The 14,091-nt window shown below is 55.6% G+C and overlaps 1 protein-coding gene and 1 long non-coding RNA gene across 3 annotated transcripts in view; one reads left to right on the top strand and one right to left on the bottom strand.

The window, feature by feature from the left end:
* The window catches only part of NECTIN1 (nectin cell adhesion molecule 1), a 61,243-nt gene extending 56,381 nt beyond the window's left edge, over positions 1-4,862 (bottom strand). The window contains exon 1 of the mRNA XM_059415410.1: positions 4,318-4,862. Within this exon, the coding sequence (XP_059271393.1) occupies positions 4,318-4,396 (79 nt within the window). The 5' untranslated portion in view covers positions 4,397-4,862. The remainder of the gene's footprint in view (positions 1-4,317) is intronic.
* Positions 4,863-9,894: 5,032 nt separating this feature from the next.
* Positions 9,895-12,834, top strand: LOC132012597 (uncharacterized). 2 transcript variants are annotated; one of them, XR_009402631.1, is made up of 3 exons: positions 9,895-9,999; positions 11,089-11,201; positions 12,174-12,834. It is a non-coding gene; the product is annotated as an uncharacterized LOC132012597 (long non-coding RNA). The 2 variants fall into 2 exon arrangements; XR_009402633.1 differs by lacking the exon at positions 12,174-12,834 and adding an exon at positions 11,884-12,160.
* Positions 12,835-14,091: the final 1,257 nt, after the last annotated feature.

Genomic DNA, 14,091 nt, shown 5'->3' with positions numbered 1-14,091 from the left:
ACCTTTCCCCACCAGATGATCCCCTTGCTCCCCAAGTATTCATACTGGAAGCAAAGGTGCCAAATCAGTAGCTGAAAAACCTATCTCCCAGGGCCCCTCCCAGCCTTGCAGGGATCTCCAGAAGCTGGGGGACAAGCCAGGCCCCAGAGAGCAGCAGGTTCTGGATGCTATCTGCCAGGGAGACAAGAGAGCAAAGTCTCTCCATGGGAGCCTCTCCCTGTGAGCATGCGGAGGTCCTAAAAGGACCTTTCTAAAACCAAGGACAGAATAGGAACAGCATCCAGTGTAGAGGCTGCTCACCCCACAAAGGACGTGATGGCCCATCTAGGAAGGAGCTGGCTGAGGACAAATCCTAGGTCTCTTCCCAAAATCACCTCTTGGGCACTCTGACAACGACACAGGTTATTGTCAAGGCACAGAGCCACTCACAAAATCCAAGTTGGAAAGATGTAAGTAATCAGTTACATGTGAATATCCACCTGATGTCTATTTATGGCCCCAGTCCCCAGGTGATCCACACAATATTGGTGAAAAATATCTCCTTGCCCTCGAACCCATCTGTGGGTCTGCACGGGCACAAAGCATTGTAAATCACCAACACAAGCACACAAAGCCTTGCACACGCATGTGCGTGTACCCACTCGACACTGACGGCGAGACAACATGCAGACTGTTGGCACCATTATAGCCTAAGTCCCACAGCTAGCTAGGGGCCATCCCAGCCCGGCACCCAGGCCAACATGCAAAGTTAAAAAAAAAAAAATCCAAGCAGACAACACAACAACAGGAAAACAGGTGAATACACAGGCCCCCTCTCTGTCTGTCTCTGCCCCAGGTAGGAGCCATTCAAGGTGCCAGGTTCACCAGGAAAGATACAATCAGGAAAATCGAAGGTATATTCACACCTCCCTTGGGTGCTTTCTGTTTGTGCTGAACAATGAACATCAGTCAGCTGCTAAACAATGGCAGTACAGCAGACACGGCGGCCGGGGCAGACCCTCTGCCCGGACCCCCCACCCCTTGCCCTGGCCCACTGGCTCAGCCGTTAGCACTGGGGTTCTGCGGGCTGATGTCACCATCCTGGCAGTGTTCAACAGGGGCCTGGGTCAAGAAGTGGCCAACGAGGTAGATTCATTGTGCAAAGCTGGGCGGCAGAGACGGGAACTAATACCATGCTTTTGGCCAGCAATGGACCACAAGGGGCTGCCCCCCCGGCCCCCCAGAGCCACAGGTATTCAGGCTCAGAGATGCCTTCTCAGCTGCTCTGCCAGGGCTGCAGGGCCCAGGCTCTGCACTGTCTTCTGTCCTCCAGCTGTGCCTCTCCAGCTCAGAAGCTGATTCCGAGACACTCTCCATGGCACAGCGGCCCAGGGACTGCTGTCACACATGCAATAACCCCCAGGACAGCAGAATGGGTTTGGCCACAGTGTCCAGCCCAGCAAGCCGGAGTACAGGGCTGTCTGTGAGGAATGGGGAGAGAGGGAAAGAGCCCAGCAGCTCTGACACTCCGAGTTTCGAAGGAAACAACCTTCTGGGAGCTCTGCACAGACTGCAGAGAAGGGGTGTGTGGCAGGCGCAGCAGCGGGACAGGTCTTCTGAGGGTGTGCCTGACACCTGGGGTGTGTGTTCCCTTTCTAGACAAAAGGTTTGGGGAAGCCAATTAGGGAGGGTGTGGTGTAGGTGGGACACCAGCTCTGCGCACCTGCTTCAAAGGCAGGTTCTCTGCCTCCTCCCTGGGGCTTCTCCTGGCCCTCTTTAGGGTGCAGCCCAGAGTCCCCCTGGCCCTCTCCTGGGAGTTAACCTGTAGGAACCACAGACTGTTATCTCAGAAGCTCATGGGACTTCACTGCCCAGCCTGGGAGTAAAGTCTGTGTTGTAAAAACATAATTCTGTGTTTACACGTCAATAGCAGATTGGGATTGGGGTGTGTGTGTGTGTGTGTGTGTGTGTGTGTTTTAGCCAGGGGGCCATCATTCACACTGGGGGCTGCCCTCACCTGCTTTCCCCCAGAGGGGTCCTCTGGTCTGTGCTCCCTGACACAGCTAAAAAGAACCCAGAAAAGAGCATCAGGCTGGCAAGTCCCCAGAGAGGAGATGCAGCAAGCACTCAGGAGGGAGCTGGCAGGGGTGTGGAAAGCGGGGTGTGGGCAGGCCTACTGGCCTCCATCTAAGTGTCAGATGGGCACCATCACACCCACCTGCCTCCCTCTGTAAGGGACCAGGCAAAGGGTATAGGAGTGCTGGGCGCCCCGATGCCAGCCAGCCACGACAATGATAGTCAAGGTGCGCTTATGAAGTGCCTGTCTGAGCTGGGGTTCTGGGTCTGCCTCCTACCCCTCAATCTGGATTTTTGGTACAGGGAGTGTCTACACTAGAGCCAGGTTGAGGGTGCCATCTCCCTGGCCCCACTTCCTGAGCGGGGTGGAGCAGGGCAGGCGTCCAATGCTCCCTCCAAGAAGGAATTAACCACGGTGGTGTATCACAAAGCTGGGGGAAGAGAACAACCAAAGGAGGGGAGGCAGGGGGTGAGTTCATTCTTTTCCCCCAAACCTTCCCACTCTTTGTCCGACCAGAATTAGGTTAACCCCTGGTGTGCCTGATCAATGACAACTCTCCCAAAGCTGTCTTTCCCTAGAATCTGGTGTAGACACTATGCAGTTAAGGGTTCCCAGAAGCCCAAACCCCCAGGGGCCCGAGGAGTCCTAGGCAGGGCCTGAGCTCTGCTCCTGCTGGCTTCCCAGGAGGTCCAGTGTGAGAGGAAGACCTTAATTCCCTATGACCACCCTGCCACGGAAGGGACTAGTCAGGGCCCTGGAAATGGGCAGTGCCCCCACCCCCACACACCTAGCAAGGCAGCACCCCACAGGCTGTAGGGGTGGGGGAACCTTTGTGCTGGCTTCTACAAAGTGCTTACGATGCCATCGGCCACTCGGCGAGATCTGTGGAGCCCTGGCAGTAAGCTGGTGGCAGAAGGGGTACAGAATTGAATACGAGACCAGATTCCTGCCTTCCAGCGGGGGCACACGAGCTCCGCAACTCTGGCAGCCAGCTGGGCAACCCCGGGGGTAACACACTAGCCCAGGAGTCTGCTGCATCGTGGGCATCTCCAAGGGACTGCTGCCAGAGGCAGTGGAGATCCTATATTGTCCCCCACGCGGAGCTGGTCTCTCTGTACTCTGACCCCTGATTCTGCCACCCTAAGGCCAGACCACGTGCTCCAGCCAAGCCCCCTCCCTCCCCCACCGAAACCCCATCTAGCCCCAGCAGGAGGTCCTCTCAGGTTTCTTCCCAGAGGGATGGAGGAACCCCGACCCCCACCCGGCGCTGGTGTCACCAGCCACCATGGGAGTCAGGCAGCTTCCCCAGGACACAAAGGGTTAAACCCAGGCGAGGGGACTCGTCGGATTTGCCTCCTAAACGCATTTTCCAGTTGATTCCCCAGCACAATACGCGCCGGCCGGTCCTGGCCTCCGCCCCCCCCCCCCCAGATGGGCCAGCGCGGGCCACCCCAGTGTCGGGCGTCGGGTTAACCCCTCGGCCGCCGGCACCTCGAGGAAGGACACGAGGGGCATCCTCGGGAAAGTGGGTCATGCAGCCACTTGGCTGGCACCAAGTCCGGCGCTTCCTCCGGGAGGAGCCCCCAAACTGCGAGCAGAGTTCGGAGGCGAAGTCGCCCGCGCAAGGCCGGGAGGCTGCGAGCCCGCGCTGCCCGGGCCTCACCCACCCGGAGAGGAACCGCAGGTGAGCGAGAAGCTGCCTCTGACGCAGGAGCGGGCTCTCGGCGCCCGCGTGGGGCTGCGTGGGGCGGGAGGGGGCCCGAGCGCGCGAAGCCGTCAGGCGAAGGGGCCAGGGACAGAGACGAAGCTTCCCGCCGCCCTCCAGACCCACAGCCCAGGGGCTCCGAGACTGACGCCCTCCCCCTGGGGCTGTTGTCTCATACCCCGAGACGGCGATTACGGTGATTATTTTGCATTTATGTAACATACAGTGTTTCCAAACTGCTCCCCGAGCTGAGAGCTGGTTATTAAATAAATAGAACGCTATTACATATTATTATTTTTGTGGAAAACTGAGCGGAGAAAGTGCTTTCTTGCTACACAGAGACGTGCATCCAACCGCTTCCCCGCAGGGCAGGCTGCTGGGCTTCTCATCCTCTCTTTCTCCGCCGTGCCACCCGCACCCCCCTCACCTAAGCCGTGACCCAACTTTTCTGGCTCCTTTCGCTGCCTATAACCCAGACGTGCCCGCCATCCAGCTCCCAGCCCCGGGAAGGCACTGGATAGTGGGGAAGAAAAAGGCAAAAACGGAACGCGCTTACCTGGGAAGAAGAATGCGGTCAAGCCGAGAGCGAGTCCCCACCAGCGTCCAGCGCCGCCCGCAAGCCCCATCCGAGCCATCGGGGGCCGGGGGTCCGGCGAGAGGGGCCGCGAGGAGAGCGCTCCCCGCGCTCCAGAAACCAGTCCGGAAGACGAAGGCCGATTGCTGCCGGCCGGCGGGCGCTCCGAGGATCCAGGTCAGCCGCAGCCGTCGGCCGGGGCGGGGTGGGCTGGGTGCGATCGGCGCGGCCGCAGTCCGGGCCCCGGGCCGCCGGCGGCTCAGAGGCTTGGTGGATGCCCGCCGCAAGTTGCACGAGTCATGCCCCCTTCTCCTCCTCCGCTCTCCTCCCCGCGCCGGTCCCCGCCCTCTTCTTCCACGCAGAGCGGGGCTGGGGAGAGGGACCCACCCCCGGCGCGCCCGGCTGCCCGGCTGCGCGGCGCGGGCTCCCGGCCCCTGGCGCGCTCACGCCCTCCCGCTCGGCTCCAACTTGCAGGCGTCCATGGCCGGCCGTCCTCCGAGGGCGGCGGGCGGGCGGGCGGCGCGGTGGGCTCGGGGCCCAGGCGGCTGGCGGGCGGGCGCGCGGCTCGGCGGCTGGGGCGGTGCGGCTCCGAGCGCGGAGGGGCCAGCCGGGTGCGCCGCGCGTCCCCCCACACCCACCCCGCGCCGCCGCCGCCGCTGCCGCTGCTCGCGCTGCCGGGTCCCGGCGATCCGCAACAATGTGCAGCTGCCCGGGCGCCGACTCGCGCCGCGCTCGCCGCTCTCGCTCTTTCTCTCACTCGCAGAGCTCCAGCCTCTCAGCCGCTCTCGCCGTGATGTCAGACCGAGGGGGAGGGGCCAGCGTTAACCCCCTCCTGGCTCCCGACGCGCCGCCAGCGCCGGCCCGGCCCGGCCCGACCGCGCGCCCCTTCCGGCCCCCGGCGGAGGCGGGTCCCCAGCGAGGGCGGCGGGGGTCTGCGGAGGCCCACTGGCTCCGGAGGCGCCCCTTCGGCCGCCTTCCCGCCTGCGCAGGGCGAGAGGGCTAGCCGCCCTCCTCCTCGCTGACAAAGGGAGGCAGTGACCCCTAGCGGCGGGCGTGGGGGGCGAGGCTGCTGGGTGAGGGTGGAGTTAAGATGGGGCGGGGGGGGGGGCGCTTTGGGGGGGGGGGGAGTGGGCCGTGGAGGAGGGAGCGTGCAGTATGGAGACTACTGGATCTGGCAAAGTCCAGCAGAAAGGGCTTCTACAGGCCCTCTACTCCAACCTTAGCCCCATTTTACAGATGCGGAAACAAAGGCCCAGAGGAGGGGAAGGACACTCGCTCAGGGGCACAAGGGCAGAAAGTGGCCAGCCGACTTGGAACTGGAACCCCACAGCCAGGGCTCCCCTCTCTGCATCACCTGAACGCTGAAGGGAGAGGCAGCTATGCGGGGACAGACGTCGAGAAGCTGCCAGAGACGTTGGTGGTGGGCAACCGTGGGTGAGATGGTGCCACTGAGGTTTCTGGTCCTTTCTAATCTCTGCTCCCTTTGCAGGATTTCCTTTCTCCGAAACTGAAGCTTCCTCCCCTCCTGAAACCAGCGGGAAACCAACCTCTACTCTCTTTGCCAGAGCCTTGGCTTTGGGCGATTTGCAGGAATCCTGCGAAAGTGACCCATCCAGCCAAGTGTCCGAGGCAGGGCAGGGACTCTCCGCCTCCCGTTCACCACCCACCACATCTGGGTGTCGTTGGCTTCCTGCCAAGGCGGTTGGGCCCTTCGGGGACCCTTGGCATCCCCAAGCCTGTCCTCTGCGCCGCCTTCCCTCTGGATCTCCTACCCTGATCCTCCACCCTGGGAGAAGGCAGGCACACAGACAGTTTCCCACCAGGGAGGAACAAGTTCTCCCCAGATGCCTGACCAGATAACATGCCCTTTGCCCATTGCTGCCTTGTCCAGCTGGCAGGAGCAGAGGGGAAGTGCCAGTCTCATGATAAAATATAAATTCCAGTTCCTGGATATAGAAGCAGAAGCAGGCTGGGCAAGGAGGGCACCACTTTCTCACTATTGGGGATCTGGCCCTGGCACGTCTCTCATTTTCCTGCTGAAGTGGTCTAATTTGGCACTCAAACGTGGATGTTTGTGCACTCATGTACATGTCTTTTATATTTAACAAATATAATCGAGCTTTCTTTGTACCAAGCACCGTGCCAGGCTTAGGATGAGACACCATCATTGCCCTAAGGACACACAGTCTAGTTTGGGGGGCAAAGAAGGAAGACAGATATAGAAACAGACGTTATAAGCTAGTATTTCCTGTGTGTAGTGTGTCCAGAGGTGCACACCCAGGATTTGGTGGGTTGTGGAGAAAGTGCCCTGTTCTGCCTGGGGTGGGATGGGGATCATGGAGGCTTCTGGGGAGAAGGGACACAGGGGCTGGGTGAGTCATCTAACAGACAGATGTGTGCTGGAGTGGGGACGCATTCAAGAGACTGGATTTCAGGTGGGGGGAAATCCGTAGGAGGAAAGTCACAAGGACCAGCACCAGCTGGGTGAGTGGGACACACACGCTGGTTCTAGCCTGAGCCTTAGACTTGGGGAAGAGAGAGACCTGTGGCTCTGTGAATGCCTGGAAGCCCCCAGGAGGGGTTTATGCTGGGGAATGTCTTATCAAATTTGATTCGTGGTGCCCACACCAGCGGCTAGACACCTCCCCTCTGGCCCCTGGGTACTCCTAAGGGCCATGGCTGAGTTGGTTTATTGCCATGGCCTGAGACTCTGTCTGGCGCATTGTAGGAGCTGAATGGATGGGTCTGAGGAGACAGATTCAGAGGAACCAGTGCCCACTACTTCCGTGCTCATGTTCTCCCACCTCTTCACCCTTGGGTGAGGCTTCTCTGATCTGCTCTTACATGAACTTCCAGAAAGGGCATGTCTGGGGGTTGGCATGGCTGCCTGCGGATGGGTTGGATGGAGAAGATGAAGGCAAGGAAATGAGATAGTATGGTCATTCACTCATCACCTTTAAGCAAGCCCTAAAACGTGCAAAGCACCAACATGGGTACCAGCCGTGTGTGTGTGTGTGTGTGTGTTGGGTTACAGCAGACAGAAAAGAGAGCTAGGGATGACACAAAGGAAAATAAGATAGAGCTTGTTTACTCAGAGAGTAAACAGATGTCTTTTTGAGTATATACTATGCTAGCTACCGAGGGTACAAAAGCCAACAACCAACACCTCACTCAAATAACTATCTTATAGCATGAAAGCTGGTCACTGCCAAAGACAGCCCCCAAACACGGCCATCTAGAGGAAGGAGTGAGTGCTTCTCATTGTGGAGAGCAGGGAAGGCTTCTGGAAGAGGTGTCTTTTGCCTTAGGCCCTGAAGGGTGGGTCACATTTGGACCAAAGGAGATCCAGGAGAGAATTTTGGTGGAGGGAGCAGCTTGTACAAGAACGTGAAGGTGGGAGAGGTTGGGGCTCTCACTGTGTGGCAGTGAGCAGTGCAGGGTTGTTTTGTTTTGTTTTGTTTTGCATTCTGGGGTTGTGTAAGAGAAAGGGATAGGAAAATGCAGCCAGAATGCAAAAGGTCTGAAAGATGCCCTTCAGGGACATGAGGAAGCAGGACTAAGTGTCAGGAGACTAGGCTCTGGTCCCTTCTCTTAAGCAGGAAGCCTGGGACTCATTGTTGCTGCTTTTTCAACCACCATATTCTAATCCAAAAGCAAACACTGTTCATTCTGCTTCCAATATGAAGTCTAGTGATTGCTCCGTTTCTGCTATTAGCCCGCTATCCACATGCTCATAATTTCTGCCCGATTGCTGTGACAACCCCACCCCCGCTGCCCCCGGCCTGTAGAGCCAGTGCACACTGAAGGGAGGGAGTGAAATGTGATGGTCGAGCACTTGGGACTCTGGAGCTAGACTGCCTGAATCCTTAAACCGCCCCCCTCTGCTGCCTTGTAGCTGTGTGTCCTTGGTCAAGTCACTTAACCTCTCTGTGCTCAAGGTCCTCATCTGTAAAATGAAGGGGAAGAGTAGCCCCTACTTTGTGGGGTTGTGAGGAGTCAATGAGTTGAACAACTGGAAGCACTTTGGAGCATGTCTGGTGTATACGTAGAACTGTGTAAGTGTTAGTCATCTCTCTAACCATAACCTCTCTCCCCACATCCAGTTTTGCTCTTCTCTGCCGTGGTGCCATCTGAATCTTTACAGCCTTTGTTTTGAGGTAATTTTGGATTGACCGAAGAGTGAGAAAAATGCAACAGAGTTTCCATGTGCCCTGCACCCAGCTTCCCTCGATGTCAATGTCTTCCGTGTCCCCAGTACATTTGTCAAAAGTAGGCCATTAGTACTGGTGCGATACTATGCACTGAACTACAGAATTTATCGGATTCCTCATTTTTCTACTGATGTCTGCTCCCTGTGTGGGGATCCAATCCACAATATCACATTGCATTTGGCGGTGGATTGTGTTCTGTTGCACACAAGCGGGTCCGAATTCCCGAGAATGCTTCCTTGGCCTGTCAGCTTGTGGGGCTTGTGTCCAGTCCTCCTCGGGGTCCGTGGGGCTTCACCTCGCCCAGCTCCAGGGCACAGAGTAGGGGTATGGGGCTTTCCTGAGGTTCTATGAGACCATCAAACTGGCATCCTTGGTCTTTGCTCATGCTGTTCCATCTGCACTGATGCTCTTCCTTTTCCCTTTGGCCAGACGCTTATTTTTGAGGGCTCAGTTTACCGGTGTCACTTCCCCAGAGTGGCCCCCTCTGCCCTTTAGAACAGGCAAGTCCCCTCCTATATGCTGTCATAGAGCCCTTGCATGCCGTACCCCTTCTGTAATTGCTTGTGATACTTGATTCTTTCCTTCCCGGGCTCTCAGCCCCTCCAGCGCAGACATGTGGGTCTTGTCTGCTCTATCCTTAGCACCTCGAATGTGCCTCACCCTTGGTGGGCACTCAGTGAAAATGTGTGGGTTGAGTAACCCACATCCTGTGCCACTTTCTACCACCGCTTCTCCTCTCTGGGCTCCCATCGTCTCATCTCACACTGAGGCGTTTAATCTGTTCCGCGGCTTTCCAATTGTGTTTCGAAAGCCCTAGAATTTCCTGGGTTCTCCATTCCCTGTTCAAGAGCACCTTGTTTTCATGCTCTTTCAACATGGGGCTTTTGAAGAAGGTCCTTTTTAATGATTCTGCTGCTTAAAAAGTTTGACTCCCCCCACCCCAACATATCGTGACATGATATATTCTGTACTGCGTCTATAGTTGACTCTCCATCAACATGGAGGTTGGGGTACCAGCTTCCCACATGGTTGAACATCTGAATCCAGATTTAACTACTGATAGCCTAACAACTGATGGCCTACTGTTGACTCGAAAGAAGCCTCATGGATAACGTAAGCAGTTGGTTAACACATTTTGTATGTTCTACGTATCATATGCTGGATTCTTATGATCAGTTAGGGAAGAGAAGATGTTATTAAGAAAATCATAAGGAAAAGGAGCTACATTTACAGAACTGGACTGTATTTATTGAAAAAATATCCATGTGTAAGTGGACCAGTGTAGTTCAAACCCATGATTTTCACGGGTCGACTGTAGTTGCATGATTTCAGAACTCTGTGATTTATTTTTTCTGCAGGCTGCAGTGAGCCATGGAGGGTCTATGAACAGAGAAGCACTTACTGGGGGCTGCTGGAGCTGTGCTCTCTGGAGATGAATCTGGCAATATTGCGGGTAGGAAGGACAGAGGAGGACTGGTCAGTGAGGGAGGAGGGGCACGCAGAGATGGGGTTGCTGTGGGAGCTAAGTGAGGAGAGAATTTCTTGCAGGAGGAGGTTGGCAGTAGAAACAGCTGGGGATCAGAAGGGGGTCATTGGGGGTACCTGGGTAGCTCAGGTCATGATCCCAGGATCCTGGGATTGAGACCCGTGTCGGGCTCCCTGCTCAGCGGGTAGTCTGCTTCTCCTTCTCCCTCTGCCTGCTCGTTCTCTCTCTCTCTCAAATAAATAAATAAAATCTTAAAAAAAAAAAAAGTAAAGAAAAGAAGGGGGTCTTTGGAAAGGGTGGCAGAAACACCAGTGACCTGCGAGAGTGCTGTTGGAGGTAGAGTCAGGGCAGAACCCGGATCAGAGAGGCAGGAGAAGCAAATGGAAGGTGGACCAGCAGAAGCAGCAGGTGTCCGCCCTGCTCTGGGGAAGTTTGGTGGTGGACAGAACGAGTAACACGGCTCAGAAGCTTGGAGAGGCTTAGCACAACAGAGACCAAGCGGCTTCTTTCCCCTCTTTTTGTTGGGAAATCCAAAGCTACCGAACATCTTGAAGGCAGAGGGGAAAGAGCTCGTGAACTGTGCGATCTGGAGAAACAAGTGTGAGGCGTAGAAGAGGGTGCCTTTCATGGAGCGGGCCCCGGAGGAGGTGTCGGTAGTGGCCCTGGGCTGGAGGTCAGCCTTGGAAAAGAAAGGCCTTACCTTTCTCGGAGCCTGGAGCCAATGTGAGGAGAGCGGGGAAGGCAGAAGTTTTGGGGTGGAAATCAGGGAAGTAAATGATCAGGTCCATGTGGCGAGGTAGGAGCTGACATTACCTGCGCAGCGATGAGAGAGGTGGCTTCAGACCTTGTAAAGGAGAGGCCAAAGGAGGTACCAAAGGAGGGGGAAGGGAGGTGGGATTAGCATTCTTCCAAAACCTGAAGGGAAAAGGAGCAAGGCCAGTCTGTGTGCCTTCCTCAAGGAGAATTGGGCATGTGGATCGGGGAAGTAGATCTCGGTTTAGTCTGGGGAGGCGGTGGAGGGAACAACAATGGAATCAGCTCACTGTCTCTTTTCAGACTGAAGCCTCGGGGCCCTGTATGGGCGTTGCTGGCCATGGGATTCTTGCCCTGGTGCGGAGAGGGGCCTGCAGGAACTCCGCATTCCCTCCTGGCTCCAAGGCTTGTTGACGGTAGGAATGATAGCCCACTCAAAGGACAAGCAGGTGGACTCACCTTTGTCACCTCTCCCCTGGCTGGGGGCTGTGACCAGACAGAGATCGGCCCTGAGGAAGGTGCCACCCCCAAGAAAGCATCCCAAAGCCCTCCCTCAGCTTCCACGGGCTCTTTCAGAGAGGCAGCTGTTGGGTTTGGACAAGACCCAAAGTCAATACAATAATGACTTCCCTTCCCGGCCATATTCCAGGCCCCTCTGTGTCATTTAGTAATTGGCTAATAAAGCATACTTTGATGTGAGGGGGAGCCCTATTAAGAAGTCCCCAAGATCCCCCCATACCCGGAAATCTGCTGATAGAAGATAAACTCGAACATATATTAAAATGGTATGCCGAAAGGGGGGTCACCCTTTCCTCTGAGCCTGGTCCCCAGCCGAGGGTCAATGGAGGCCGAGGGCAAGGGGAGAGGAGAGGAAGAGGAACTCTCTAGAGAAAGTATGGCCAAGCCCTAGCCAACCCCAGAGAGGACCCGCTGGTATGGGTGCCCCTTTCCCTAACCTGACAGGCCAACCTCACCCCAGGCAGTGGGAAACTACAGCGCCTAATTACTGTTATCATCACCTTGGTAGCTGTGGTGATTATGATGGTGCCTGTGTATCCCACAGTGCTTAGCAACATTTAATTATTGTTATTCTCCCAGAGATCACTGCAGAGCCTCCCTATTGCCCCGGCTGCCATTGCTCTTGGGGACGATGGACCAGCTGAACACAGCTGCTCCCCAGGCACAATGGTCCGCCACGTCAGAGTGGTACCAAGATGGCTGACAGGCAGCCATCATCACCGCCCTCATGAACCGTGCTGTCCCAGGGAGCTCCACAGCTCTGGGAGTGGGAGCTCTGAGCCATGGTAGAAGGCCCGGGTTCCACCTTGAACCAACCAGTTCTCCAGAAAGAAGACCCAGAAGGCAAACTAGTCTATACCCTGCCTCAGGTCAGAAGGCACTCCATGCATTCCTGCAAATCACCGTGTCCACAGTCCTTGGCAGCATTTCTGATTTGGGAATATTAAAAACTCAACGGCGCTCCTGGGAAGGGGGTTCTGCTGAAGACCTGCGTGGATCAGGGAGCTGAGACCAAGACACGGCAAGGGGCTGGGGAGCCTTCTGCCTGCAGCGTACCCCATGGTGTCCCACCCACACTCCCTTCCCTTTGCTGGTGCCTTCAGTTTGGGGGTGGAAGGGTGTTGTGGTTAGGATAATGTACTACTTGTCTAGAGAAAGTTGATTTTTTTTTTTTTTGGAGAGCCCTGTGGAAGTTAAGAAATGGAATTGATTGTAGGGGAGGGATGGAGATCTGGGTTCAGCCCGAGTCTTATGGAGAAAGCGTGTGGTGGACACTTGTCCTGGGTATGTGGGGATGCGGCTGCACCATCTTCTCTGGGGGCACCGTGGAGCTGTGGGTCTTGACCTCTCTGGCCTCAGACCTTTTCAGGATCCAATGAAAGCCTTCCCCCTCTGGCCCGCAAAGGGCATGCACGCACAGGATGGTAGTCACGTGGCAACCCCCAGAAGCCCAGCTGGGGCTCTTGAGTTAGGAAGTCCTGCTGAGGAAGGAGTCCTTGGGTAAGGAGGCAGCCCTGAGCCCAGACTCCCCGTGATCTGTGCTCATGAAGGATGTTAGTGACATGGTGCATCCAGAATGAGGAAAATCTGAACCATATCTCTATGGTGTGAACTAAAAAGCACGATACATAAGCTGCATTGCAATCCTGTAAAAAAAAGATGTTCCTATAGAAAAATGGGAAGGCAGCATGGAGAAATGGAAACAATTTGCAGGGGAAGTTTTTTTTTTAATTAGTTTACTTTAACATCATTATAAAGTTACTTTAATACTAGATTTACTTTTTTCCCAGATTATATAAAGTGCTTTTCCTCCAGAAATGAGCTTCTGAATTATATTTGATTTAGGTTAATATTAATGTCCTGTATTCCTTAAGTACATGCTTCTGGGGACAGCTGCTCTAGGAGGATGTCAAGTGACCTGGATGTCCAAAGGGTAGACTGTGCCCATGCAGGTCATTGAACTTGGCCCTTAGGGAGCAGCCGAGCAGAGAGGGGGTATAAGATTTGGAATCAGGAGTCCCAGGTTTGTGTCCCAGATCTGCCATTTCCTAAGTGTGGATGAGAAGGGTGACCAGCTGTCCCAGTCTGCTCGGGGTGGAGGGGGTTCCCAGGACATGGGGCTTTCAGTGCCAATGGGAACAGGGAAAGTTCTGGGCAAACTGGGGGATGGTCATCCTCTTCATGAGCCACTCTACCTCAGCTTTCTCATTTGTGAGATAGCGTTGATGACCTCCATTTGTAAAGGTTGGGGCTGAGGTTTCTTACTGAGGGATAGGAAGTGGGCGGGGGAGAAGAAGGGCGCCATTCTCCTCAGCCTTGAGATCTGAGAGACCAAGAGCCCATAGTGATGCACGCTGTGATTTAACATGGAGGACTCGAGGCAACCATTCTCCCACAGAAGGCTTTAACAATGATTCACTAACAAATATTTGTGGCCCGCCTATGGCCGGGTCCCATGCTAGGCATTGGAATAAAGTCGTGAGCTACTAAGACGCGCTCTCTCCCTTCCTGGAAGAGTCAGTGGGGGGGGGGGGGAGCGCAAGTCAATGGGAGAGGAAGAAAGGATCTATAAAGAAGTAAGATAATAGGGGAATCTAGGGACCTATAGGAATGGCAGAGTTGTGGGGAACCTTCCCTACTCTAGAGGGTCAGGAAGGGTGAGGGAAGCATTCCTGTGGAGGTGGGCTGAACCCTGAGGGGCGAGGACTGGCAAGGACTGGCTAGCCAGGGATATTCTATGGAGAAATCAGGCAGGGGGAAAGGCCACGAAAAGGCCCAAGGGTCCAA

This window comes from Mustela nigripes, chromosome 1 (assembly GCF_022355385.1).
Source record: "Mustela nigripes isolate SB6536 chromosome 1, MUSNIG.SB6536, whole genome shotgun sequence".
Classification (NCBI taxonomy): Eukaryota; Metazoa; Chordata; class Mammalia; order Carnivora; family Mustelidae; genus Mustela; species Mustela nigripes.
Note: the sequence above shows the minus strand (reverse complement) of the source record. Positions and strands in the feature narration are given on the sequence as shown.